General features: G+C 42.7%; 1 protein-coding gene across 2 annotated transcripts; it reads left to right on the top strand.

Annotated features, from left to right (window-relative positions):
- Positions 1-5,571: 5,571 nt before the first annotated feature.
- Positions 5,572-26,947, top strand: ssr1 (signal sequence receptor, alpha). 2 transcript variants are annotated; one of them, XM_079576377.1, is made up of 10 exons: positions 5,572-5,711; positions 15,390-15,535; positions 16,940-17,036; positions 19,917-20,020; positions 21,556-21,714; positions 21,813-21,889; positions 21,954-22,032; positions 23,276-23,369; positions 24,763-24,777; positions 26,755-26,947. In XM_079576377.1, exons 1-10 carry the CDS (start codon positions 5,642-5,644, stop codon positions 26,820-26,822), a joined length of 909 nt encoding a protein of 302 aa, XP_079432503.1. In that variant the 5' UTR covers positions 5,572-5,641; the 3' UTR covers positions 26,823-26,947. The 2 variants fall into 2 exon arrangements, with proteins under 2 accessions (XP_079432503.1, XP_079432504.1); XM_079576378.1 differs by lacking the exon at positions 24,763-24,777.
- The last annotated feature ends 831 nt before the right edge of the window (positions 26,948-27,778 follow it).

Below are 27,778 nucleotides of genomic sequence, written 5' to 3'. Positions count from 1 at the left end.
TCTCAGGCCTTCCTTGTGTTTGACACATGTGTAAATCTTTTCTCTCCCTCCTCCAGGGGGCGCTATTCGACCTTTTTTTGTGTCAAATTTTTATCACATTTTTGTCATTTTTTTATCACATTTTTGTCACATTTTTGTCATTTTTTTGTCACATCTTTTTGTCATTTTTTTGTCACATTTTTGTCACATTTATGTAATTTTTTATCAAATTTTCGTAATTTTTTTCATCACATTTTTGTAGTGTTTTTGTAATTTTATCTCAATTTTTTCTCAATTTTTTTGTTCAAATTTTTGTCATTTTTTTGCTAATTTTTTGTCTCTTTTTCGTCCTTTTTTTCTCAATTTTTTGTCAAATTTTCGTCATTTTTTTGTCACATTTTCGTCAATTTTTTTGTCACATTTTTGTCCTTTTTTTCTTAATTTTTTGTCAAATTTTCGTCAATTTTTTGTCACATTTTTGTCAATTTTTCGTCGATTTTTTTGTCAAATTTTGTGACATTTTTGTCATTTTTTTGTGACATTTTTGTCATTTTTTCTAAATTTTTGTCATTTTTTTCTAATTTTTTGTCATTTTTTTCTAAATTTTTCGTCACATTTCTGTAATTTCTTCGTCAATTTTTTATCAAATTTTCATCATTTTTTGTCTTTTTTTTTTTTTTTTTTCACTTTTTCCTCAATTTTTTGTCAAATTTTGACACAATTTTGTCACATTTTTTTTAAATCCATCTTTATTTCAGACTCAAAAAGGTCCACAAGAAACATGTAAAAGAGACAAACAGGGATCACTCCAGTCCATATAAGCACTTCCTCCTGCTCTGGTCAGGCCGTATGAAAACAATGATCATTTCATTATGTGAGTCCATGAGGAAACAACCTTTCTGATCCCAGCGTTTACTGTGGACACAATATTCTGACCTTTACAAGAATCCTGAGCAGCGCTGTCTGGAATTCAGCTTTAGTGCAGCAGCGTCACCACCACAGGGGGGCAGTGTAGAGCGGTGCGCAGTCTCCATGAGGTGGGGGCGTTCCTAGGAGGACTCAGGCAAACCTATCCCTAAAATGGCCGCCATCAGAGTTTTTACAGATTACTCAGAAATACGTGAATGTGCCAAGGCAACACTTCAGCCATGTTTTTAATGAGGGAGTGACAGAATAACATGAGGGAAAGCTGGATCAGACCTCTCCTCCCTCTTTGGGATCAGACCTCTCCCCCCTCTTTGGGATCAGACCTCTCCCTCCTCTCTAGGATCAGACCTCTCCCCCCTCTTTGGGATCAGATCTCTCCCCCCTCTTTGGGATCAGACCTCTCCCTCCTCTTTGGGATCAGACCTCTCCCCCCTCTTTGGGATCAGATCTCTCCCCCCTCTTTGGGATCAGACCTCTCCTCCCTCTCTGGGATCAGACCTCTCCTCCCTCTCTGGGATCAGACCTCTCCCCCCTCTTTGGGATCAGACCTCTCCCTCCTCTCTAGGATCAGATCTCTCCCCCCTTTCTAGGATCAGACCTCTCCCCCCTCTTTGGGATCAGACCTCTCCCCCCTCTTTGGGATCAGACCTCTCCCCCCTCTTTGGGATCAGACCTCTCCCCCCTCTTTGGGATCAGACCTCTCCCCCCTCTCTGGGCTCAGATCTCTCCCCCCTCTCTGGGCTCAGATCTCTCCCCCCTCTCTGGGATCAGACCTCTCCCCCCTCTCTGGGATCAGACCTCTCCCTCCTCTCTGGGCTTAGATCTCTCCCCTCTCTCTGGGATCAGACCTCTCCCCCCTCTTTGGGCTCAGACCTCTCCCTCCTCTCTGGGCTCAGACCTCTCCCCCCTCTTTGGGCTCAGACCTCTCCCTCCTCTCTGGGCTCAGACCTCTCCCTCCTCTTTGGGCTCAGATCTCTCCCTCCTCTTTGGGCTCAGATCTCTCCCTCCTCTCTGGGCTCAGACCTCTCCCTCCTCTTTGGGCTCAGATCTCTCCCTCCTCTTTGGGCTCAGATCTCTCCCTCCTCTTTGGGATCAGACCTCTCCCTCCTCTTTGGGCTCAGATCTCTCCCTCCTCTTTGGGATCAGACCTCTCCCCCCTCTTTGGGCTCAGATCTCTCCCTCCTCTTTGGGCTCAGACCTCTCCCTCCTCTTTGGGCTCAGATCTCTCCCTCCTCTCTGGGCTCAGACCTCTCCCCCCTCTTTGGGCTCAGACCTCTCCCCCCTCTTTGGGCTCAGACCTCTCCTCTCCCTCCTCTTTGGGCTCAGATCTCTCCCTCCTCTTTGGGATCAGACCTCTCCCCCCTCTTTGGGCTCAGACCTCTCCTCTCCCTCCTCTTTGGGCTCAGATCTCTCCCCCCTCTCTGGGATCAGACCTCTCCTCTCTCTTTGGGATCAGACCTCTCCTCTCCCCCCTCTTTGGGATCAGACCTCTCCCCCCTCTCTGGGCTCAGACCTCTCCCCCCTCTCTGGGATCAGACCTCTCCCCCCTCTTTGGGATCAGACCTCTCCCCCCTCTTTGGGCTCAGACCTCTCCTCTCCCTCCTCTTTGGGATCAGACCTCTCCCCCCTCTCTGGGATCAGACCTCTCCCCCCTCTCTGGGCTCAGACCTCTCCCCCCTCTCTGGGATCAGACCTCTCCCCCCTCTTTGGGCTCAGACCTCTCCCCCCTCTTTGGGATCAGACCTCTCCCCCCTCTTTGGGATCAGACCTCTCCCCCCTCTCTGGGATCAGACCTCTCCTCTCCCCCCTCTCTGGGATCAGACCTCTCCTCTCTCTTTGGGCTCAGACTTCTCCCCCCTCTCTGGGATCAGACCTCTCCCTCCTCTTTGGGATCAGACCTCTCCCCCCTCTTTGGGCTCAGACCTCTCCCCCCTCTTTGGGATCAGACCTCTCCCCCCTCTCTGGGATCAGACCTCTCCTCTCCCCCCTCTCTGGGATCAGACCTCTCCCCCCTCTCTGGGCTCAGATCTCTCCCCCCTCTCTGGGATCAGACCTCTCCCTCCTCTTTGGGATCAGACCTCTCCCCCCTCTTTGGGCTCAGACCTCTCCCCCCTCTTTGGGATCAGACCTCTCCCCCCTCTCTGGGATCAGACCTCTCCTCTCCCCCCTCTCTGGGATCAGACCTCTCCCCCCTCTCTGGGCTCAGATCTCTCCCCCCTCTCTGGGATCAGACCTCTCCCTCCTCTTTGGGATCAGACCTCTCCCCCCTCTTTGGGCTCAGACCTCTCCCCCCTCTTTGGGATCAGACCTCTCCCCCCTCTCTGGGATCAGACCTCTCCTCTCCCCCCTCTCTGGGATCAGACCTCTCCCCCCTCTCTGGGCTCAGATCTCTCCCCCCTCTCTGGGCTCAGACCTCTCCCCCCTCTCTGGGATCAGACCTCTCCTCTCCCCCCTCTCTGGGATCAGATCTCTCCCCCCTCTCTGGGATCAGATCTCTCCCCCCTCTCTGGGATCAGACCTCTCCTCCCTCTCTGGGCTCAGACCTCTCCTCCCTCTCTGGGCTCAGATCTCTCCCCCCTCTCTGGGCTCAGATCTCTCCCCCCTCTCTGGGATCAGATCTCTCCCCCCTCTCTGGGATCAGATCTCTCCCCCCTCTTTGGGATCAGATCTCTCCCCCCTCTCTGGGCTCAGATCTCTCCCCCCTCTCTGGGCTCAGATCTCTCCCCCCTCTCTGGGCTCAGACCTCTCCCCCCTCTCTGGGATCAGATCTCTCCCCCCTCTCTGGGATCAGACCTCTCCTCTCCCCCCTCTCTGGGCTCAGATCTCTCCCTCCTCTTTGGGCTCAGACCTCTCCCCCCTCTCTGGGCTCAGGGCGACACTAACCTGCATCTGCTTCTCCTCAGGTCCTTCATGTAAAGTCCGCAGAACTCACGCGAGGAAGATCCTGGTGCAGAACATGGAGCTGGTTCGTCCTAAGTTTGTGGAGAGCGTGAGTGACCCGGTCCTGGACCAGCTGCTGGACAGACTGGTGAGGAGGAAGTACATGAACCCAGAAGAAGTGGACCGAGCTCGAGTGAAGCCCCGGGTCGACAAGGCCAGAGACGTGTTCGACACGGTCAAGAGAAAAAGCTCCAGAGCCGCCGAGTATTTCATCAAAAAGCACCAGAAACTGGATCCAAAGTCAGAGCTTTCCAGCAGGATGAGGAGGTGTCTCCAGAGCGTGGTTTACTGAACTTCAACTGAGACTTTCCTGAGGCCAAACCTGGGAACTTTATTATGTGTTTACTGTAGATGATGTGACATGATGTGGTCTTCCAGGTCCAGGTCAGTCCTGGTTTAGTCCTGACCTGAACCAGGAAACACCACCATGTTAGTCCAGTGCTCTGGTCTCTGCACTGACCTCCAGGCCTCACCTCTGACCTCTTTTTATGTATTTTTATTATAATTTGATTGTCTTTTTATTGTTTTTTTAAAAATGTATTTTATGTGTATCTTTTCATCCTGTTTGTGTGTGTGGTGCTGCTGAGGCTCATGAGTCATGTACATGAAAAGTGCCAGACCAATGACCTTGGTTTATTAAACATAATGGCTGATATTTAATGAATAAAAGTCATCATTCATTTGGATCATCTGGGGACCGAGGGTGACCAATCACAGGATGACCATGATGCGCTATTCGACATAATGTAGTTTTTTATTTTTTTTACTTAAACAGCTGTTGGTGATGTCACTTTGTCTTTTTTTTGCTGGATTTTTGTCCTTTTTTTTTTTTTCTTGGATTTTTGTCCTTTTTTTTTTTGCTGGATTTTTGTCTTTTTTTTTTCCGGATTTTTGTCTTTTTTTTGTTGGATTTTTGTCCTTTTTTTTGTTGGATTTTTGCCTTTTTTGCTGGATTTTTGTCTTTTTTTTTTTTTGCTCGATTTTTGTCCTTTTTTTGTTGGATTTTTGTCTTTTTTTGTTGGATTTTTGTCATTTTTTTGTTGGATTTTTGTCTTTTTTTTACTGGATTTTTGTCATTTTTTTGTTGGATTTTTGTCTTTTTTTTGCTGGATTTTTGTCCTTTTTTTGTTGGATTTTTGTCATTTTTTGCTGGATTTTTGTCATTTTTTTGTTAGATTTTTGTCATTTTTTGCTGGATTTTTGTCTTTTTTTCTGGATTTTTGTCTTTTTTGCTGGATTTTTGTCTGCACGAAACACAGCTTGGTTTGTCTTTTAGAATGTTTTGATGTCACGTGAACGCAATTTTTTTTACGTGTTTTTTTCTTTTTTTTTTAGTTTATTACATTAATGTTTTTGTTTTGGAAAGGTCACCAAAACACTTTTCAGAAGCAACCACAAGAGGGCGCTGTTGGGCTGCGTATAAAACCGTACTCATAAAACTCGCAAAAGGGCAGAACATGGAATAAGGTGAATAACACAGATTACAATAAATAAATAAACAAATGAAAAAGGGAAAAGTAAACAAATGTTCAGTCATTTATTGAACGATTGTCGCTATAATAATTACTATCGTGACAAACAGGCCTAATAAACATGTAATTACTGAATAAATCAACTCAAAACTAAATACAAATCCGTCCGTTCTTCCGTTCACAGTCTCCCGAGGCCTGCAGGGGGCGGTAGTGCGTTTTTACGGAGGAACGTCACTCAATAAAACCAGAGAAGAAGAACCGTCTCCAGCCCGGAAGCTCCGTCTGCTCCTCGCTCAATGAAAACGCACTGAATCCTCCTCAAAATGTGGAAATTCCTGCCCAGACTCCTGCTGCTGGTGCTGCTGGCCTTCCCCGCTGCGCTGCTGGTCCGAGGTTCGTCACTTTAACATAAAAATACTTAAAAACGTGTGTAATGTTTGGGGGAAGCGCCGTTAGCCGTTAGCTGCTCGGGCCGCTCGCTCTTTGACATGTGCCTTTAGCTCAGATCACGCTCATTTTACTCCATATCTTTCGCTGCTCTGATTTAAAAACCTATAAGATGCTTTATTTAACGTGTCAGGCTCTTGATGCACCTGGTATATTCACTCCAAGCCGAAACCAGAGCCTTAAATGGCTTTATGTCGGCGCCGTGTTTAGACTGACGTGTCCTTAGCATTAGCCGCTAATGCTAACTTCTGCAAAAACATTGATTAAAACGGCCGGTTCTGCCTCTTAAACTCCCCACTCTTCACTCCACAGGGTTTATTCATGTTCTATGTATGTCTAGAGACGTCTGTGTTGATCATTCCCAAGCGCTTTGTCTTTGTACCATTGCTTTAGTTATTTATATTTGATTTTAGTCAATGCTAATATTAAGCCATATCTTTATCTCAGTTCTTTAAAAATTCATGACGCGGGAAAATGAAATTCTGTCAAATTCTCCCTGAAAAAGAGGCAGACGTTGGTTTAAATCAAATCTGTTCAGTTTCATTTGTTGCCTCACATCACAAGAAGCCACAATAATACAGTGTTAACCTCTTAACCCCCGCCTTAACCGAGCACAAAGTCTCCAGTTTAACCCAAATCTAAAAGCGTAACGGCTCATTTGAAAGCTAAGCGCTGTCCTTTAAGCTTCTGCCTTGTTTGTTATCAGGTTTTTGTTGTTTTTGCTGTGCTTTTTTTTTTTATCACGTTTTCATTGCTGTTTTTGCCATATTTTTGTCACATTTTTACCAAATGTTTGCCATATTTGTGTCAGATTTGTCAATTTTTTGCCATAATTTTGTCAGATTTTTCCCACTTTCTTTGTCACATTTTTGCCACATTTTTGCCATATTTTTCTCACTTTTTTGAAAAAAATTTCCCACTTTTTCCCACTTTTTTGCCATTTTTTTGTCACGTTTTCATTTCTGTTTTGACACTTTTTTGCCACATTTTTGTCAAATTTGTCAATTTTTTGCCATATTTGTGTCACGTTTTTGCCACATTTTTACCACTTTTTTGTCACATTTTTGTAAATTTTTTGCCAGATTTGTGTCACTTTTTCCCCCACATTTTTGTCACGTCTTTGTCCAAATTTTCCCACTTTTTTGTCAAATTTGTCAATTTTTTGCCATAATTTTGTCACATTTTAGCCACATTTTTACAACATTTTCCCCACTTTTTTTTGTCACATTTCCATTGCTTATTTAGTGTAATGTAACTGATCAAGCCATAGAAATGTGACCAAAACATGTCAAAAAAGCAACAAAACCGATCATAATGAGAGAGAAGCTTCAGCGTTTTGTAGGTCTTAGCTTTCAAATGAGGCGTTACCCTGGCCTATAGTCTGTAAGTTGATTTAGGTAATTCCGAAGTAATTAATTCCAGTGTAACGCCCGGGATTATCGTATTTGAAAGATACAAAATTGAAATGGATTTTGTTGCCCTTTTTCTCATTGTTTCAGCGCTTCTTTTGTCACTTTTTTGTTCCTTTTTTTGTTTTTCCGCCACATTTCTGTTGATCTTTTGACACTTTTTTCAAGAAGCTTAATTTGGGTGAAGTCAAACTGGAGAAAATGTGCTCGGTTCAGGCGGGAGTTAAGAGGTTAAAAGACCTTATATTTGAGCAGCATCAGCTTCGTGGTTGTATAAGCTACGCGGCGGTGGAGTGATCTGCAGGAAAATAGTCCCTCAAAATGCGATCGTTCATGTGATGCAGGTCAGTTATATTCACAGACGTTTATATGGTTAGTCTGGTGTTATAAGTGATTTGCCTCAGGTGCTCTGTGGGTCACACTGTTTTTAATGCAGGCTAGCTGATACCATAGACATGCACTAGCCTAGCATCACCAAACTCTTCCAATATAAGGAATCAGCAACACTCTGGATAACAAGGAAATGAAATATCCCTTTAACATGAAACTCCCAAGTGAGGAACATGTCGAGGAAAAGACCTACAGACAGACGTGACAGTCAGAAGCTTTCTCAAAGTTTGTCGTCTTTACTTGGGCAGCAGACGATGAAGAGGAAAGCTTCGTTACCGAACCCCCATCATGTCTGTCATTTTTCAAGTTTCAGTGACATTTTTAAACCACATATCGTGATGATACCGTTCATCGCAATTACTCTGGCCGAGATAATCGTCCCATCTCCAGCCACGGGTCGTCTCCTTCCTAAGGGGGCGGAGCAGGAAATATTTGAGAAGTGCTGTTGTAGATGATGTTTCGCCCACCACTAGGTCATCATGTTGTTTGTCTGATCCGGCTCCTCCATTACTCCTGCTTTATTCCTGCTTTATTCCCCCATTACTCCTGCTTTATTCCTCCATTACTCCTGCTTTATTCCTCCATTACTCCTGCTTTATTCCTCCATTACTCCTGCTTTATTCCTCCATTACTCCTGCTTTATTCCTCCATTACTCCTGCTTTATTCCCCCATTACTCCTGCTTTATTCCTCCATTACTCCTGCTTTATTCCTCCATTACTCCTGCTTTATTCCTGCTTTATTCCCCCATTACTCCTGCTTTATTCCTCCATTACTCCTGCTTTATTCCTCCATTACTCCTGCTTTATTCCCCCATTACTCCTGCTTTATTCCTCCATTACTCCTGCTTTATTCCTCCATTACTCCTGCTTTATTCCCCCATTACTCCTGCTTTATTCCTCCATTACTCCTGCTTTATTCCTCCATTACTCCTGCTTTATTCCCCCATTACTCCTGCTTTATTCCTCCATTACTCCTGCTTTATTCCCCCATTACTCCTGCTTTATTCCTCCATTACTCCTGCTTTATTCCTCCATTACTCCTGCTTTATTCCTCCATTATTCCTCCATTACTCCTGCTTTATTCCTCCATTACTCCTGCTTTATTCCTCCATTACTCCTGCTTTATTCCTCCATTATTCCTCCATTACTCCTGCTTTATTCCCCCATTACTCCTGCTTTATTCCTCCATTACTCCTGCTTTATTCCTCCATTACTCCTGCTTTATTCCCCCATTACTCCTGCTTTATTCCTCCATTACTCCTGCTTTATTCCTCCATTACTCCTGCTTTATTCCCCCATTACTCCTGCTTTATTCCTCCATTACTCCTGCTTTATTCCCCCATTACTCCTGCTTTATTCCTCCATTACTCCTGCTTTATTCCTCCATTACTCCTGCTTTATTCCTCCATTATTCCTCCATTACTCCTGCTTTATTCCTCCATTACTCCTGCTTTATTCCTCCATTACTCCTGCTTTATTCCTCCATTATTCCTCCATTACTCCTGCTTTATTCCCCCATTACTCCTGCTTTATTCCTCCATTACTCCTGCTTTATTCCTCCATTACTCCTGCTTTATTCCTCCATTACTCCTGCTTTATTCCTCCATTACTCCTGCTTTATTCCCCCATTACTCCTGCTTTATTCCTCCATTACTCCTGCTTTATTCCTCCATTACTCCTGCTTTATTCCTCCATTACTCCTGCTTTATTCCTCCATTACTCCTGCTTTATTCCTCCATTACTCCTGCTTTATTCCTCCATTACTCCTGCTTCAGTTCCTCCTTTACTCCTGCTTTATTCCTGCTTTATTCCTCCATTACTCCTGCTTTATTCCTTTACTCCTCCATTCCTCCTGCTTCAGTTCCTCCTTTAGTTCCTCCATTATTCCTCCATTACTCCTGCTTTATTCCTGCTTTATTCCTCCATTACTCCTGCTTTATTCCTGCTTTATTCCTCCATTACTCCTGCTTTATTCCCCCATTATTCCTCCATTACTCCTGCTTTATTCCTCCATTACTCCTGCTTCAGTTCCTCCTTTACTCCTGCTTTATTCCTGCTTTATTCCTCCATTACTCCTGCTTTATTCCTCCTTTACTCCTGCTTTATTCCTCCTTTACTCCTGCTTTATTCCTGCTTTATTCCTCCATTACTCCTGCTTCAGTTCCTCCTTTACTCCTGCTTCAGTTCCTCCTTTACTCCTGCTTTATTCCTCCATTACTCCTGCTTTATTCCTGCTTTATTCCTCCATTACTCCTGCTTTATTCCCCCTTTATTCCTCCATTACTCCTGCTTTATTCCTGCTTTATTCCTCCATTACTCCTGCTTTATTCCTGCTTTATTCCTCCATTACTCCTGCTTTATTCCCCCATTATTCCTCCATTACTCCTGCTTTATTCCTCCATTACTCCTGCTTTATTCCTGCTTTATTCCTCCATTACTCCTGCTTTATTCCCCCTTTATTCCTCCATTACTCCTGCTTTATTCCCCCTTTATTCCTCCATTACTCCTGCTTTATTCCTGCTTTATTCCTCCATTACTCCTGCTTTATTCCTGCTTTATTCCTCCATTACTCCTGCTTTATTCCCCCATTATTCCTCCATTACTCCTGCTTTATTCCCCCATTATTCCTCCATTACTCCTGCTTTATTCCCCCATTATTCCTGCTTTATTCCTGCTTTATTCCTCCATTACTCCTGCTTTATTCCTGCTTTATTCCTCCATTACTCCTGCTTTACTCCTGCTTTATTCCTCCATTACTCCTGCTTTATTCCCCCATTATTCCTCCATTACTCCTGCTTTATTCCTGCTTTATTCCTCCATTACTCCTGCTTTATTCCTGCTTTATTCCTCCATTACTCCTGCTTTATTCCCCCATTATTCCTCCATTACTCCTGCTTTATTCCTCCATTACTCCTGCTTTACTCCTGCTTTATTCCTCCATTACTCCTGCTTTATTCCTGCTTTATTCCTCCATTACTCCTGCTTTATTCCTGCTTTATTCCTCCATTACTCCTGCTTTATTCCTGCTTTATTCCTGCTTTATTCCCCCATTACTCCTTCTTTATTCCTGCTTTATTCCTCCATTACTCCTGCTTTATTCCTCCATTACTCCTGCTTTATTCCTCCATTACTCCTGCTTTATTCCTGCTTTATTCCTCCATTACTCCTGCTTTATTCCTCCATTACTCCTGCTTTATTCCTCCATTACTCCTGCTTTATTCCTGCTTTATTCCCCCATTACTCCTTCTTTATTCCTGCTTTATTCCTCCATTACTCCTGCTTTATTCCTCCATTACTCCTGCTTTATTCCTGCTTTATTCCTCCATTACTCCTGCTTTATTCCTGCTTTATTCCTCCATTACTCCTGCTTTATTCCCCCTTTATTCCTCCATTACTCCTGCTTTATTCCTGCTTTATTCCTCCATTACTCCTGCTTTATTCCTGCTTTATTCCTGCTTTATTCCCCCATTACTCCTTCTTTATTCCTGCTTTATTCCTCCATTACTCCTGCTTTATTCCTCCATTACTCCTGCTTTATTCCTCCATTACTCCTGCTTTATTCCTGCTTTATTCCTCCATTACTCCTGCTTTATTCCTCCATTACTCCTGCTTTATTCCTCCATTACTCCTGCTTTATTCCTGCTTTATTCCCCCATTACTCCTTCTTTATTCCTGCTTTATTCCTCCATTACTCCTGCTTTATTCCTCCATTACTCCTGCTTTATTCCTGCTTTATTCCTCCATTACTCCTGCTTTATTCCTGCTTTATTCCTCCATTACTCCTGCTTTATTCCCCCTTTATTCCTCCATTACTCCTGCTTTATTCCCGCTTTATTCCTCCATTACTCCTGCTTTATTCCCCCTTTATTCCTCCATTACTCCTGCTTTATTCCTGCTTTATTCCTCCATTACTCCTGCTTTATTCCTCCATTACTCCTGCTTTATTCCCCCATTATTCCTCCATTACTCCTGCTTTATTCCTGCTTTATTCCTCCATTACTCCTGCTTTACTCCTGCTTTATTCCTCCATTACTCCTGCTTTATTCCTGCTTTATTCCTCCATTACTCCTGCTTTATTCCTGCTTTATTCCTCCATTACTCCTGCTTTATTCCTCCATTACTCCTGCTTTATTCCTCCATTACTCCTGCTTTATTCCTCCATTACTCCTTCTTTATTCCTGCTTTATTCCTCCATTACTCCTGCTTTATTCCTGCTTTATTCCCCCATTACTCCTGCTTTATTCCTGCTTTATTCCTCCATTACTCCTGCTTTATTCCTCCATTACTCCTGCTTTATTCCTCCATTACTCCTGCTTTATTCCTCCATTACTCCTTCTTTATTCCTGCTTTATTCCTCCATTACTCCTGCTTTATTCCTGCTTTATTCCTCCATTACTCCTGCTTTATTCCCCCTTTATTCCTCCATTACTCCTGCTTTATTCCTGCTTTATTCCTCCATTACTCCTGCTTTATTCCTGCTTTATTCCTCCATTACTCCTGCTTTATTCCTCCATTACTCCTGCTTTATTCCTGCTTTATTCCTCCATTACTCCTGCTTTACTCCTGCTTTATTCCTCCATTACTCCTGCTTTATTCCTGCTTTATTCCTCCATTACTCCTGCTTTATTCCTGCTTTATTCCTCCATTACTCCTGCTTTATTCCTGCTTTATTCCTCCATTACTCCTGCTTTATTCCTCCATTACTCCTGCTTTATTCCTCCATTACTCCTGCTTTATTCCTCCATTACTCCTTCTTTATTCCTGCTTTATTCCTCCATTACTCCTGCTTTATTCCTGCTTTATTCCCCCATTACTCCTGCTTTATTCCTGCTTTATTCCTCCATTACTCCTGCTTTATTCCTCCATTACTCCTGCTTTATTCCTCCATTACTCCTGCTTTATTCCTCCATTACTCCTTCTTTATTCCTGCTTTATTCCTCCATTACTCCTGCTTTATTCCTGCTTTATTCCCCCATTACTCCTGCTTTATTCCTGCTTTATTCCTCCATTACTCCTGCTTTATTCCTCCATTACTCCTGCTTTATTCCTCCATTACTCCTTCTTTATTCCTGCTTTATTCCTCCATTACTCCTGCTTTATTCCTGCTTTATTCCCCCATTACTCCTTCTTTATTCCTGCTTTATTCCTCCATTACTCCTGCTTTATTCCTCCATTACTCCTGCTTTATTCCTCCATTACTCCTGCTTTATTCCTCCATTACTCCTTCTTTATTCCTGCTTTATTCCTCCATTACTCCTGCTTTATTCCTCCATTACTCCTGCTTTATTCCTCCATTACTCCTGCTTTATTCCTCCTTTACTCCTGCTTTACTCCTGCTTTATTCCTGCTTTATTCCTCCATTACTCCTGCTTTATTCCTCCATTACTCCTGCTTTATTCCTGCTTTATTCCTCCATTACTCCTGCTTTATTCCTCCATTACTCCTGCTTTACTCCTGCTTTATTCCTGCTTTATTCCTCCATTACTCCTGCTTTATTCCTCCATTACTCCTGCTTTATTCCTCCATTACTCCTGCTTTATTCCTCCATTACTCCTGCTTTATTCCTCCATTACTCCTGCTTTATTCCCCCATTACTCCTTCTTTATTCCTGCTTTATTCCTCCATTACTCCTGCTTTATTCCTGCTTTATTCCTCCATTACTCCTGCTTTATTCCTGCATTACTCCTGCTTTATTCCTGCATTACTCCTGCTTTATTCCTCCATTACTCCTGCTTTATTCCTGCATTACTCCTTCTTTATTCCTGCTTTATTCCTCCATTACTCCTGCTTTATTCCTCCATTACTCCTGCATTACTCCTGCTTTATTCCTCCATTACTCCTGCTTTATTCCTGCATTACTCCTGCTTTATTCCTCCATTACTCCTGCATTACTCCTGCTTTATTCCTCCATTACTCCTTCTTTATTCCTGCTTTATTCCTCCATTACTCCTTCTTTATTCCTGCTTTATTCCTCCATTACTCCTGCTTTATTCCTGCTTTACTCCTGCTTTATTCCCCCATTACTCCTTCTTTATTCCTCCATTACTCCTGCTTTATTCCTTCTTTATTCCTGCTTTATTCCTCCATTACTCCTGCTTTATTCCTGCTTTACTCCTGCTTTATTCCCCCATTACTCCTTCTTTGTTCCTCCATTACTCCTGCTTTACTCCTGCTTTATTCCTTCTTTATTCCTGCTTTATTCCTCCATTACTCCTGCTTTATTCCCCCATTATTCCTCCATTACTCCTGCTTTATTCCTCCATTACTCCTGCTTTATTCCCCCATTATTCCTCCATTCCTCCTGCTTCAGCCTCACTGTGCCTCTCCTGCTTTACTCCTCCTTTACTCCTGCTTTAGCCTCACTGTGCCTCTCCTCCTTTACTCCTCCTTTACTCCTGCTTTAGCCTCACTGTGCCTCTCCTCCTTTACTCCTCCATTCCTCCTGCTTCAGCCTCACTGTGCCTCTCCTCCTTTACTCCTCCATTCCTCCTGCTTCAGCCTCACTGTGCCTCTCCTCCTTTACTCCTCCTTTACTCCAGCTTCAGCCTCACTGTGCCTCTCCTCCTTTACTCCTCCTTTACTCCTGCTTCAGCCTCACTGTGCCTCTCCTCCTTTACTCCTCCTTTACTCCTGCTTCAGCCTCACTGTGCCTCTCCTCCTTTACTCCTCCTTTACTCCTGCTTCAGCCTCACTGTGCCTCTCCTCCTTTACTCCTCCTTTACTCCTGCTTTAGCCTCACTGTGCCTCTCCTCCTTTACTCCTCCTTTACTCCTGCTTTAGCCTCACTGTGCCTCTCCTCCTTTACTCCTCCATTCCTCCTGCTTCAGCCTCACTGTGCCTCTCCTCCTTTACTCCTCCATTCCTCCTGCTTCAGCCTCACTGTGCCTCTCCTCCTTTACTACTCCATTCCTCCTGCTTCAGCCTCACTGTGCCTCTCCTCCTTTACTCCTCCATTCCTCCTGCTTCAGCCTCACTGTGCCTCTCCTCCTTTACTCCTCCATTCCTCCTGCTTCAGCCTCACTGTGCCTCTCCTCCTTTACTCCTCCATTCCTCCTGCTTCAGCCTCACTGTGCCTCTCCTCCTTTACTACTCCATTCCTCCTGCTTCAGCCTCACTGTGCCTCTCCTCCTTTACTCCTCCATTCCTCCTGCTTCAGCCTCACTGTGCCTCTCCTCCTTTACTCCTCCATTCCTCCTGCTTCAGCCTCACTGTGCCTCTCCTCCTTTACTACTCCATTCCTCCTGCTTCAGCCTCACTGTGCCTCTCCTCCTTTACTCCTCCTTTACTCCTCCTTTACTCCTGCTTCAGCCTCACTGTGCCTCTCCTCCTTTACTCCTCCATTCCTCCTGCTTCAGCCTCACTGTGCCTCTCCTCCTTTACTCCTCCATTCCTCCTGCTTCAGCCTCACTGTGCCTCTCCTCCTTTACTACTCCATTCCTCCTGCTTCAGCCTCACTGTGCCTCTCCTCCTTTACTCCTCCATTCCTCCTGCTTCAGCCTCACTGTGCCTCTCCTCCTTTACTCCTCCTTTACTCCTGCTTCAGCCTCACTGTGCCTCTCCTCCTTTACTCCTCCATTCCTCCTGCTTCAGCCTCACTGTGCCTCTCCTCCTTTACTCCTCCTTTACTCCTCCATTACTCCATTCCTCCTGCTTTAGTTCCTCCATTGCTCCATTCCTCCAGCTTCAGCCTCACTGTGCTTCTCCTCCTTTGTTCCTCCTTTACTCCTGCTTCAGCCTCACTGTGCCTCTCCTCCATTACTCCTCCTTTACTCCTCCATTCCTCCTTTACTCCTGCTTCAGCCTCACTGTGCCTCTCCTCCTCAGACCCGGCGGTGTCGGCTCAGGACCTGACCGAGGACGAAGACGCCGAACCCATCGATGAAGACGTGGTGGACGATGTTCCCGATGACGTGGCGGCCGACGAGGAGGACGACGAGGCGGAGGTCGAGGACGACGAGAACGCGGAACTGGTGAGAACCGGTTTTTACTGTGGACGAACCTGAACCAGCTGCTCATCCACTGTTCCTGCAAAACCTCGATAAACCAGCAGCTCTACTGGTTTTAACCACTTAACTCCCGCCTGAACTGAGCACATTTTCTCCAGTTTGGCTTTACCCAAATCCAAAAGCTTCTGGAAAAAAGGTGTGAAAATGGCAACAAAACAGACGAAAACAATGATGGAAATGTGACAAAAAATTGACGAAAAAATGACATCAAAAATGTGATAAAAGTTTGACAAAAAAATACAAAAATATGACAAAAAATTGATTAAAAATTGGCAGAAAAAAAATGACCAAAAATGACAAAATATGACAAAAAAAATGACACATTGATAAAAAAAAATGACGAAAATGTGATAAAAATTTGACAAAAAATTAAAAACATTTTTTACAAAAATGTGACAAAAAATTGACAAAAAAAATTACAAAAAATTACTAAAATGTGATTTAAAAAATAAGGACAAAGACAAATGTGACCAAAAATGACGAAATATGACCAAAAAAAATGACAAATGATAAATTGACAAAAAATTGACAAATGTGACAAATGACACATTGATTAAAAATTGACAAAAATGTGATAAAAAAAAATCACGAAAAATGACAAATGTGACAAAATGTGACCAAAAATGACGAAAATGTGATAAAAATTTGACACAAAAATTACAAAAATTTGACCAAAAAATACAAAAATGTGATAAAAATTTGACCAAAAAAAAATCACAAATGTGATTAAAAAGTTACGAAAAAGAGGACAAATGTGACAAAAAAAGGACAAAAAATGAAAAAAAATTGACAAAAAAATTACAAAAATGTGATTAAAAAATAAGGAAAAAAGACAAATGTGACCAAAAATGACGAAAATGTGACAGTTTCAAAAATGAGTTGAATGCCCAACATAAAATGATGGAAAACAATCTGATGCCGCGAGGAAAAAGATCCTCTCGGTTCAGGCGGGAGTTAAGAGGTTAACCGTTAAGATTTGGGTAAAGCCAAATCTGTTTACTGAACAATTATTTAAATTTAAATAAATCATTAAAAATGGGGTCAAGAAATGTGTAAAAAATGGGGAATAGTTTTGTAGGAGAAAAATAAATAAATAAAAATTGGGGACAAAACGGGAAAATGTTGGTAATAAAAGTGTCAACTTAAGGTAAAAATAATAGTAATGGGGCAAACTTGGTCTTCGTCTTGGTTTTCGTCTAATTTGTGTGGCTTTTTCAAGAAGCTTTTAGATTTGGGTAAAGCTGAACTGTGTGAAATGTGTTCTGTTAAGGGGTTAAAGTGGTGGATTTTAACACCTCGTCCCAGAGCCTTTAGGTCTGGACATAATCTGTAATTCCACACGTTGTTATAAAGATGTGTTTTGTTTAGACTGAAGAGAAGGAGGATGAGGAGGAGGAGGCGCTGGTGGGAGAGATGAAGGCTTCTCCAAACGCTGACACCACCATCCTCTTCGTCAAAGGAGAAGGTACAGCCTCTGACCCGCGTTCTTCTCTCAGACTCACGTTCTTCTCTCAGACTCTGACTCACGTTCTTCTCTCAGACTCTGACTCGCGTTCTTCTCTCAGACTCTGATTCACGTTCTTCTCTCGGACTCTGACTCACGTTCTTCTCTCAGACTCTGACTCGCGTTCTTCTCTCAGACTCTGACTCGCGTTCTTCTCTCAGACTCTGACTCACGTTCTTCTCTCGGACTCTGACTCACGTTCTTCTCTCAGACTCTGATTCACGTTCTTCTCTCAGACTCTGATTCACGTTCTTCTCTCGGACTCTGACTCACGTTCTTCTCTCAGACTCTGACTCACGTTCTTCTCTCAGACTCTGACTCACGTTCTTCTCTCTGACTCTGACTCACGTTCTTCTCTCAGACTCACGTTCTTCTCTCAGACTCACGTTCTTCTCTCAGACTCACGTTCTTCTCTCAGACTCTGACTCTCGTTCTTCTCTCAGACTCAGACTCTCGTTCTTCTCTCAGACTCTCGTTCTTCTCTCAGACTCTCGTTCTTCTCTCAGACTCTCGTTCTTCTCTCAGACTCAGACTTGCGTTCTTCTCTCAGACTCTGACTCACGTTCTTCTCTCAGACTCTCGTTCTTCTCTCAGACTCTCGTTCTTCTCTCAGACTCTCGTTCTTCTCTCAGACTCTCGTTCTTCTCTCAGACTCTCGTTCTTCTCTCAGACTCAGACTCGCGTTCTTCTCTCTGACTCGCGTTCTTCTCTCAGACTCACGTTCTTCTCTCAGACTCAGACTTGCGTTCTTCTCTCAGACTCTGACTCACGTTCTTCTCTCTGACTCTGACTCACGTTCTTCTCTCTGACTCTGACTCACGTTCTTCTCTCTGACTCTGACTCACGTTCTTCTCTCAGACTCACGTTCTTCTCTCAGACTCTCGTTCTTCTCTCAGACTCTCGTTCTTCTCTCAGACTCAGACTCTCACGTTCTTCTCTCAGACTCTGACTCACGTTCTTCTCTCTGACTCTGACTCGCGTTCTTCTCTCAGACTCGCGTTCTTCTCTCACTCACGTTCTTCTCTCAGACTCACGTTCTTCTCTCAGACTCTGACTCAAGTTCTTCTCTCAGACTCAAGTTCTTCTCTCAGACTCACGTTCTTCTCTCAGACTCTCGTTCTTCTCTCAGACTCTCGTTCTTCTCTCAGACTCTCGTTCTTCTCTCAGACTCACGTTCTTCTCTCAGACTCACGTTCTTCTCTCAGACTCTCGTTCTTCTCTCAGACTCTCGTTCTTCTCTCAGACTCTCGTTCTTCTCTCAGACTCTCGTTCTTCTCTCAGATTCTCGTTCTTCTCTCAGACTCTGACTCAAGTTCTTCTCTCAGACTCAAGTTCTTCTCTCAGACTCTCGTTCTTCTCTCAGACTCTCGTTCTTCTCTCAGATTCTCGTTCTTCTCTCAGACTCACGTTCTTCTCTCACTCACGTTCTTCTCTCAGACTCTCGTTCTTCTCTCACTCACGTTCTTCTCTCAGACTCACGTTCTTCTCTCAGACTCTGACTCAAGTTCTTCTCTCAGACTCAAGTTCTTCTCTCAGACTCTCGTTCTTCTCTCAGACTCTCGTTCTTCTCTCAGACTCTCGTTCTTCTCTCAGATTCTCGTTCTTCTCTCAGACTCTCGTTCTTCTCTCAGATTCTCGTTCTTCTCTCAGACTCGCGTTCTTCTCTCAGACTCACGTTCTTCTCTCAGACTCTGACTCTCGTTCTTCTCTCAGACTCTCGTTCTTCTCTCTGACTCTCGTTCTTCTCTCAGACTCGCGTTCTTCTCTCAGACTCGCGTTCTTCTCTCAGACTCACGTTCTTCTCTCAGACTCACGTTCTTCTCTCAGACTCACGTTCTTCTCTCAGACTCTCGTTCTTCTCTCAGACTCGCGTTCTTCTCTCAGACTCACGTTCTTCTCTCTGACTCAGACTCACGTTCTTCTCTCAGACTCAGACTCTCGTTCTTCTCTCAGACTCTCGTTCTTCTCTCAGACTCTCGTTCTTCTCTCAGACTCTCGTTCTTCTCTCAGACTCACGTTCCTCTCTCAGACTCTGACTCACGTTCTTCTCTCAGACTCTCGTTCTTCTCTCTGACTCACGTTCTTCTCTCAGACTCTCGTTCTTCTCTCAGACTCACGTTCTTCTCTCAGACTCACGTTCCTCTCTCAGACTCTGACTCACGTTCTTCTCTCAGACTCACGTTCTTCTCTCAGACTCACGTTCTTCTCTCAGACTCTCGTTCTTCTCTCAGACTCTCGTTCTTCTCTCAGACTCTCGTTCTTCTCTCAGACTCTCGTTCTTCTCTCAGACTCTCGTTCTTCTCTCAGACTCTCGTTCTTCTCTCAGACTCTCGTTCTTCTCTCAGACTCACGTTCTTCTCTCAGACTCACGTTCCTCTCTCAGACTCTGACTCTCGTTCTTCTCTCAGACTCTCGTTCTTCTCTCAGACTCTCGTTCTTCTCTCAGACTCACGTTCTTCTCTCAGACTCACGTTCCTCTCTCAGACTCTGACTCTCGTTCTTCTCTCAGACTCTCGTTCTTCTCTCAGACTCTCGTTCTTCTCTCAGACTCTCGTTCTTCTCTCAGACTCACGTTCTTCTCTCAGACTCTGACTCACGTTCTTCTCTCAGACTCACGTTCTTCTCTCAGACTCACGTTCTTCTCTCAGACTCTGACTCACGTTCTTCTCTCAGACTCACGTTCTTCTCTCAGACTCACGTTCTTCTCTCAGACTCTGACTCACGTTCTTCTCTCAGACTCACGTTCTTCTCTCAGACTCACGTTCTTCTCTCAGACTCTCGTTCTTCTCTCAGACTCACGTTCTTCTCTCAGACTCTGACTCGTCTCTCGTGTCTCTGTAGATTTTCCCGCCAACAACATCGTGAAGTTCCTGCTCGGCTTCACCAACAAAGGCTCGGAGAACTTCATCGTGGAGTCGCTGGACGCCTCCTTCAGATACCCCCAGGTGAAACATCTGCTTCTGTCTGTGCAGAAGTTCACACATACACACATTTAAGTGTTCTGTCTGTTAATAGTTGGGCAGGAAGAAAGCTGAACTAATGAATAAGATGGTGCTTTTAATTTGGCGAGCTGGATCGAAACAGGAAGTCACTTCTTGGAGGGTTAAGAGGTTATTTTTGGTACAATTTAGCCGTGAACGCCATACGAGCGTTGTGTTCTGCGTCCTGATTGGCTGGTCACAGAGCGAGCCCGTCGTGGTTGCAGAGCGAGCCCGTCGTGGTCGCAGAGCGAGCCCGTCGTGGTCGCAGAGCGAGCCCGTCGTGGTCGCAGAGCGAGCCCGTCGTGGTCGCAGAGCGAGCCCGTCGTGGTCGCAGAGCGAGCCCGTCGTGGTCGCAGAGCGAGCCCGTCGTGGTCGCAGAGCGAGCCCGTCGTGGTCGCAGAGCGAGCCCGTCGTGGTCGCAGAGCGAGCCCGTCGTCTCGTCGTCCACACATCAGCGCCCGCACTGCACCGCAGAGTCATGAGCCGGTCTGACTCTGCCTTTACTTTCTCTGCACTTTTCCGCAAAAATAAACACCGTTAGCAATAATCACAATTATTTTAGTCATCATTGAAATCACGATTATTCAAACGATTATTTGTTCCCTTAAAAAAAAATCTTTATTTTATTTATTTTTTATTCTTTTAAAAAACAACTATGGACTACATTTTCTTTGGACAATAAAAACTAATCCTATAGAGATACCTGCCCCCTGCTGGCCAGCCCTCACACCTGTCCCACAGAGCGCGCGGCCTGATGACATCATCACTCAGCACTAATGTTTTTATGTCAAACCAAAGCCTGAGCCTTTAGCTCGTGGAATGTGAAGGAACAGAAACAATCATCTCAGTGGCATGAAATAATAAGTTTGTTTGAGCTCCGTTGATCTGATCCTGAAGAAGAGTTTCAGACTTTTCTACTAAACAAAACCAGTGTCTGGGCAAAGGAGGCTTCAATAAAGGAGATCAATAAAGGATTATCTCCTAAACGGCTGTTCTCCTTCAGCATAAGGTGAGCTCTTAACAGTGGCTTTATCTCAAGAGTTGGGTAATAAAAAATATTAGTACGATATTATTTACAGTTCTGTCACGCTGGTGTTTCAGCTGGTCAGACGCGTCACACAAAAAAATTGATAAAAAATGACAAATGTGACAAAATGTTAAAACAAAATACAAAAATGTGATAAAAATTTGACAAAAAAATCACAAAAAATTGACAAATCACAAAAATGTGATTAAAAAATTACAAAAAAATTGACCAAAAAATATCGTAAAATTTTACAAAAATGAGACGACTGCCCAACAAAAAAAGTGCTGACAAAAAACCCGATGTGAGGAAAAAGATCAATTTAGTTTTGTAGGTCTTTCAAATGAGGCGTTACACTGGCCTACAGGATTTGGGTAAAGCTGAACTGGAGAAAACGCTCTCGGTTCAGGCGGGAGTTAAGAGGTTAAACGTGTCTTACTCTCCTGCAGCCTGACCTTTGACCCTCTGTGTTCAGGATTACCAGTTCTACATCCAGAACTTCACGGCGCTGCAGCTCGGCATCGTGGTCCCCGCCAGTCGCCAGGCCACGTTCGAGTACTCGTTCATCCCCGCGGAGCCCATGGGGGGGCGCCCTTTCGGACTCGTGGTCAACCTCAACTACAAGGACGGCAACGTGAGTGGCAGCCGCCGGGGTTCCTCCTCCGTCTGCATCTGCGTCTGCGTCTGCGTCTGCATCTGCATCAGCCGTGACGAGTCCTCTCTGTGTTTCAGGGGAACGTTTTCCAGGACGCCGTCTTCAACCAAACGGTGACCATCGTGGAGAAGGAGGACGGGCTGGACGGAGAGACGTGAGGCTTCAGCGGTTTCTCCTTTTCCGTGTGAAAGCCGTGGCTGACGTTCCCTCTGTTTCAGGATCTTCATGTACGTGTTCCTCTCGGGGCTGGGGCTGCTGGTGGTGGTGGGTCTGCATCAGCTTCTGGAGTCCAGGAAGGTACGAGTCTCCACGGCCACTGTCCAGATGTTTTAGTGTTAAGCCCTGAACTCCCACCTGAACCGAGCACATTTTTCTCCAGTTTGGCTTTACCCCAATCCAAAAGCTTCTGGAAACAAGCTGTGAAAATAGCAACAAAACTGAGACGAAAACAATGATGAAAAAGTGGCAAAAATGTCACAAGAAATTGACAAATGACCAAAAAAATGACAAAAATGTTACTAAATGTGACAAAAAAATTACAAAAATGTGATAAAAAATTTGACAAAAAGTGACAAAAAAGATTACAAAAAGACTAATGAAAAATTGACGAATAAATGACAAATGTGACCAAAAAAATGACAAATGTAACAAAAAAAAGTGACAAAAAAAATTACAGAAATGTGATAAAAATTTGACAAGAAATTACAAAAATGGGACCAAAAATGAACAAAAATGTGACACAAATACGATAAAAATTTGACAAATGACAAACATTTGATTAAAAATTGACGAAAAAATTACAAATGGGACAAAAAATTAAAAAAAATTACAGAAATACGATAATTTGACAAAAAATGACCAATGTAACAAAAAATGACAAACATTTCATAAAAAAATGATAAATGTGACAAAAAAATTATAAAAATTTGACCACAAATTAACAAAATGTAACAAAAAAATGACACATTTGATAAAAAATTGACGAAAAAATGACAAATGTGACCAAAAATAAAAAAAATATAACAAAAATGCGATAAAAATTAGACAATAAAATGACAAATGTGACAAAGTGACACATTTTTATTACAAAAATATGAACAAAAATGTGACAAAAATACGATAAAAATTTGACAAGAAAATGACAAATGTAAAAAAAAAAAAGACGATAAAAAATTGACAAATTTGGCCAAAAAAATTACAAAAATGTGATAAAAAATTTGACAAGAAATTACAAAAATGTGACCAAAAATGAACAAAAATGTGAATAAAATTTGACAAAAAAAGACACACATTTGATTAAAAATTGATTAAAAATTGATGAAAAATTGATGAAAAATTGATGAAAAATTGATGAAAAATTGACAAATGTGACAAAAAATGACAAAGTTGCAAAAATGAATTGAATACCCAACAAAAAAAAATGATGGAATAGAATCTGCTGTGAAGAAAAAAAGCTCCTCTCGGTTCAGGCGGGAGGTAAGAGGTTCATGAGGTGAACCTTCAAACCCGTGAAGGCCTTGACTCTGACCTGTTTCCTCAGAGGAGACGTCCGGCCGCTAAAGTGGAGATGGGAACGTCCAGCCACAACGACGTGGACCTGAGCTGGATCCCACAGGAGACGCTCAACCAGATCAGTGAGTACCCCCCAGGCCAGGCAAAACATGTACAACGGGAGGGTGAGGCGCGCTCGGTGTTCCTGAGGAGGACCTGGTCAGGGACGGGGGAGGATTTTCACAATACGTTCCTAGGAGGACTCGGGCAAACCTATCCCTAAAATGGCCGCCATCAGAGTTTTTACAGATTACTCAGAAATACGTGAATGTGCCAAGGCAACACTTCAGCCATGTTTTTAATGAGGGAGTGACAGAATAACATGATGGAAAGCTTGAAAAAGTCCATTTTGCATAATACCCCCCAGCAGTAGCAAAGGTTCTTCGCCAGGGCCACAGAGCTCCATTTTTCCGCACATTTATCTTTTTTTTTTAAACTAGTACTATGTTTAAGAAATTATTTCTGCATGTTCAAAAAAAAATCATTTATCCTTTAACCCCTTAACTCCCACCTGAACCGAGCACATTTTCTCCAGTTTGGCTTTACCCCAATCCGAAAGCTTCTGGAAAAAAGATGTGAAAATGGCAACAAAACTGAAATGAAAACAATGGTGGAAATGTGACAAAAAAGTGACGAAAAATGTATGAAAGTGGCAAATATGTGACAAAAAAAATAACAAAAATTCGATAAAAATGTGGAGAATTTTTTTTTATAAAAATGTGACAAAATGACAAATTGATACAAAATTGATGATAAAATGACAAATTTGACAAAAAATGACAAATGTGACAAAAAAATACAAAAATATGAGAAAAAAAATTACAAAAAGAAAAAAAGTTTCAAACATCTGACGAAAAAATGGCAAATGTGACAAAAATGTGATACGTTTGATTTTTTTTTTTACACAAATGTGGAAAAAAATTTGATAAAAAAAAATCACAATTTTTATAAATAAAAAAAAATTACAAAAATGTGACAAATGTGAAAAAAATTTGAAAAAATATGTGACAAAAAATGACAAAGATTTGATACAAAATTTACGATAAAATGACAAGTGTGAATAAAAATGTGAAAAAAATGACAAATGTGACAAAAAAATAACAAAAATTTGATTTAAAAAAATTTGAACAAAAAAAATGACAAAGTTACAAAAATGAGTTGAATACCCAACAAAAAAAAATCTGACGTGAGGAAAAAGCTCCTCTCGGTTCAGGCGGGAGTTCAGAGTTTAACCACAGGGAGAACAAAGTTTCCACCTGCAGCGTCGGGTCAGTGTTCCAAAGCTTCTCTTCCCTGACCAGGTCCTCGTGGCGCCTCAGCTGCAGCTTTAAGCCCCGCCCTGTTGCGCCACGCCCTGTTGCTCCTCTGTAATGCATGTGTGCTCCTCTCCCTGCTGCCCCCTGCTGGTTTGGTGTCTAAACTCTTCTTTTTCTCTCGCTCTTGTGTTTTCTCTTTCCGCTGCCGCCGCGTCCACAGTGCAGAGCCGCCGAGGTGAGGCCGCTTCCTCTACTCCATGTTCACTGTTTAACCTGCCCTTAGCTGGAAGTGAGAGCTCGTTTACAACCTGTCAACAAACCGAAAAGAGCAGAGCAGTTTTGTAATATGTTTGTGTTGCATATTACTGTCTCCAAATGTTGCCCAGTTACACTACTTTGAGTTACTTTTGTCAACACATAAACTGAGAATAATAATAACGCCCTGAGCAGAAGTTTAGTCAAAGATTTTCCTTCTCCTTCACTTCCTTCATCCCCTCGTTGTCGACGCTCATGAAACACAGCTGCAGATCTTAGACGTCAGTGTCAGACTCGATCTGGTGCCTGGTGAGATCTTAAGGATTAAGGACGGCTACTCATCAGTTTGTGTATTTTGTGATGTATTCATAGAAACAGGCCGTAATCGACCTGTAATTGACCGATACAAACAGTAGATTCATGTTATATTTAAGTATAACCAATGTTTTCTGTTTATATATCAGTGAATAAACCAGCGACACAAACTGACGTTAAATTAACCAAATCTGATGGTGAGAAAATAACAAAATAAACTTTAAATCATCGTTCATACCTGTGAGAGGTTATTCCCTGTTGTGTTTGTTCATTGTAAAGCTCCTGCTTCAAATCCCACAGTAATGCTAACGATGCTAACGCCGCTAACGACGCTAACGCCGCTAACCATGCTAACGCCGCTAACCATGCTAACGCCGCTAACTTACAGTAAAGTGAAGGCAGTGACAGACGAACATGTTTTCTGTGGTTTCTTTATCATGTATCACAAGGTCGTGTTTAATGTCCATAACATGCATTTATGTATCTGACTCGGGACGGGCGAGACCACATTTTTTGGAATCGATACGATACCGATACTTTTGGGGTCTTTTTTGTCGATACCGATACTGGTCATTTCATATGGGTGAATGTATTTCAATGAACATACATTTCTAAAACTGGTTGTTTTATATAATTAACTGGTCAATTAAAATTATATTAAAATTATAAAATGATATTACTTTAACTGTAAACAGAACCTAAACCAGAACGATCAGCCCGGCTCAGTTCAATCCTTTGCTGTTGTGACTGTTTTTTCAGAACAAAGAAATAAATCATCCTTTTGTGTTGATAAATTTAGCGCATTTTTACAACTTTTTTGGCATTTTTTGATAGCTTTTTTTTATCTTTTAAAAAAAACATTATTTTTTTTATGCATTTTTGTCATATTTTTGCCCCCTTTTTCATTGCTTTTTCCTCATTTTTTCTCTCAATTTTTCCCCTCATTTTTTTCTAATTTTTTCTCTTTCATTTTTTTCCCTCATTTTTTTCTCATTTTTTCTTTTTTTTCCTTTTTTTTCTCATTTTTTCTCACTTTTTCCCTTTTTTTTCTCATTTTTTCCCTCCTTTTTCTCATTTTTTCCCTCTTTCTCATTTCTTCCCTATTTTTTCCCTTTTTTCCCTCCTTTTTCTCATTTTTTCCCTCCTTTTTCTCATTTTTTCCCTATTTTTTCCCTTTTTTCCCTCCTTTTTCTCATTTTTTCCCTCTTTTTTCCCTTTTCTCATTTTTTCCCTTTTCTCATTTTTTCCCTCTTTTTTTTCTCATTTTTTCCCTCATTTTTTCATCATTTTTTCCCTCTTTTTTTCTCGTATTTTTGTCAGTTTTTTTGTAGCTGTTTTTGTTTCGTTTTCCTTGTTTTTGTCTCGTTTTTTGTCTCTTTTCCCATAAGTTTGTTCTGTTTTGAGTAATGACAAACTGGAGTTCAGGTGGAGGTTAAGAGGTTAATGGATCAGTCCGATGAGCCTGTTTCTTCTTCACTGTTTCCCCTGTAGAAGGTTTCGCCACAGCGCCCCCACAGGCGAGCAGAGGAACTCCACCTAACCTTTCACATCATAAAAACACTTCTGACTCAGAGACTAAACCCCGGACCAGACGAGGACCGACTGAAGCCTCATTCACCCGACTCCTCCTCTCTCTCCCCAGACAAGGCCTCCCCGAGACGGTCTCCGCGGAAACGAAACCAGAAGCGCTCGGCGGGCTCCGACGAGTGACTCCGCCCCCTCCCCCCCGGCCACCGCGCGGGCGCCACGAAAGCGAGCGCTCCTCCCGAACTCTGACCCAGTGCCGAGCGCAGAGGGAACCGCCAACGCCGCCCCGGGAGGACGTCCGCGGGCACTGATGGACTCTTTTCCTACTTTGTTTTCAGGCGGCTCGAATGTGTCTCTTTGAAAGTGTTTTTGTTTTTGGGGGTCGGGTTTACTCACATTAGCTGAACGTGGGGTGTTTGTTTGTGGCGACAGTTCTCCATTTTAAGTGCGTTTGGCAGGTTGGGCTGATCAGATCAAAATGGCTCCCGGACTTCACATCAGTAACTTAAAACTTAAAACGTCGAGTTGTGAGAACTTTTTTTTATGAGTAATTTCACCAAACATTTTCTCCCCCATGCCACTTAACTAGGGATGCACCGATACCAGTGTCAGGTATCGGGCCGATACCAGAAACCGATACAGGAGCAGCTCCACCGAGGCAGGGTTAATTTCCTCGACTAAAATATTTAGTCTTGATTTTAGTCAAAGTGATATTTTTGACGACTAAAATTGGACTAAAACTAAATTAAAAGTTTCTCATGAGACTAAAACTGTGACTAAAATGTCCAGATATTTTATGACAAAAAAATGACAAAAATGTGATAAAAAATGGACAAAAAAATGACCAAAAAAAAGAAAAAAAATTGACAATAAATGTGACAAAAATGTGATAAAAAATGGACGAAACAATTACGAAAATGTAACAAAAGATGACACAAAAATGACCAAAATGTAACAAAAAATGACACAAATTTGATAAAAAATTGATGAAAAACTGCAACAAAATCGACAACAAAATTAAAAGTTTCTCATGAGACTAAAACTATGACTAAAATGTCCAGATATTTTAGTCTAAACTAAAATAAGACTAAGTAAAAATGAAAAGGAGAGACTAAAATCATCCAAACTTCTATTGAGCG

The sequence above is a fragment of the Gobius niger genome (assembly GCF_951799975.1).
Source record: "Gobius niger genome assembly, chromosome: 18".
Classification (NCBI taxonomy): domain Eukaryota; kingdom Metazoa; phylum Chordata; class Actinopteri; order Gobiiformes; family Gobiidae; genus Gobius; species Gobius niger.
Note: the sequence above shows the minus strand (reverse complement) of the source record. Positions and strands in the feature narration are given on the sequence as shown.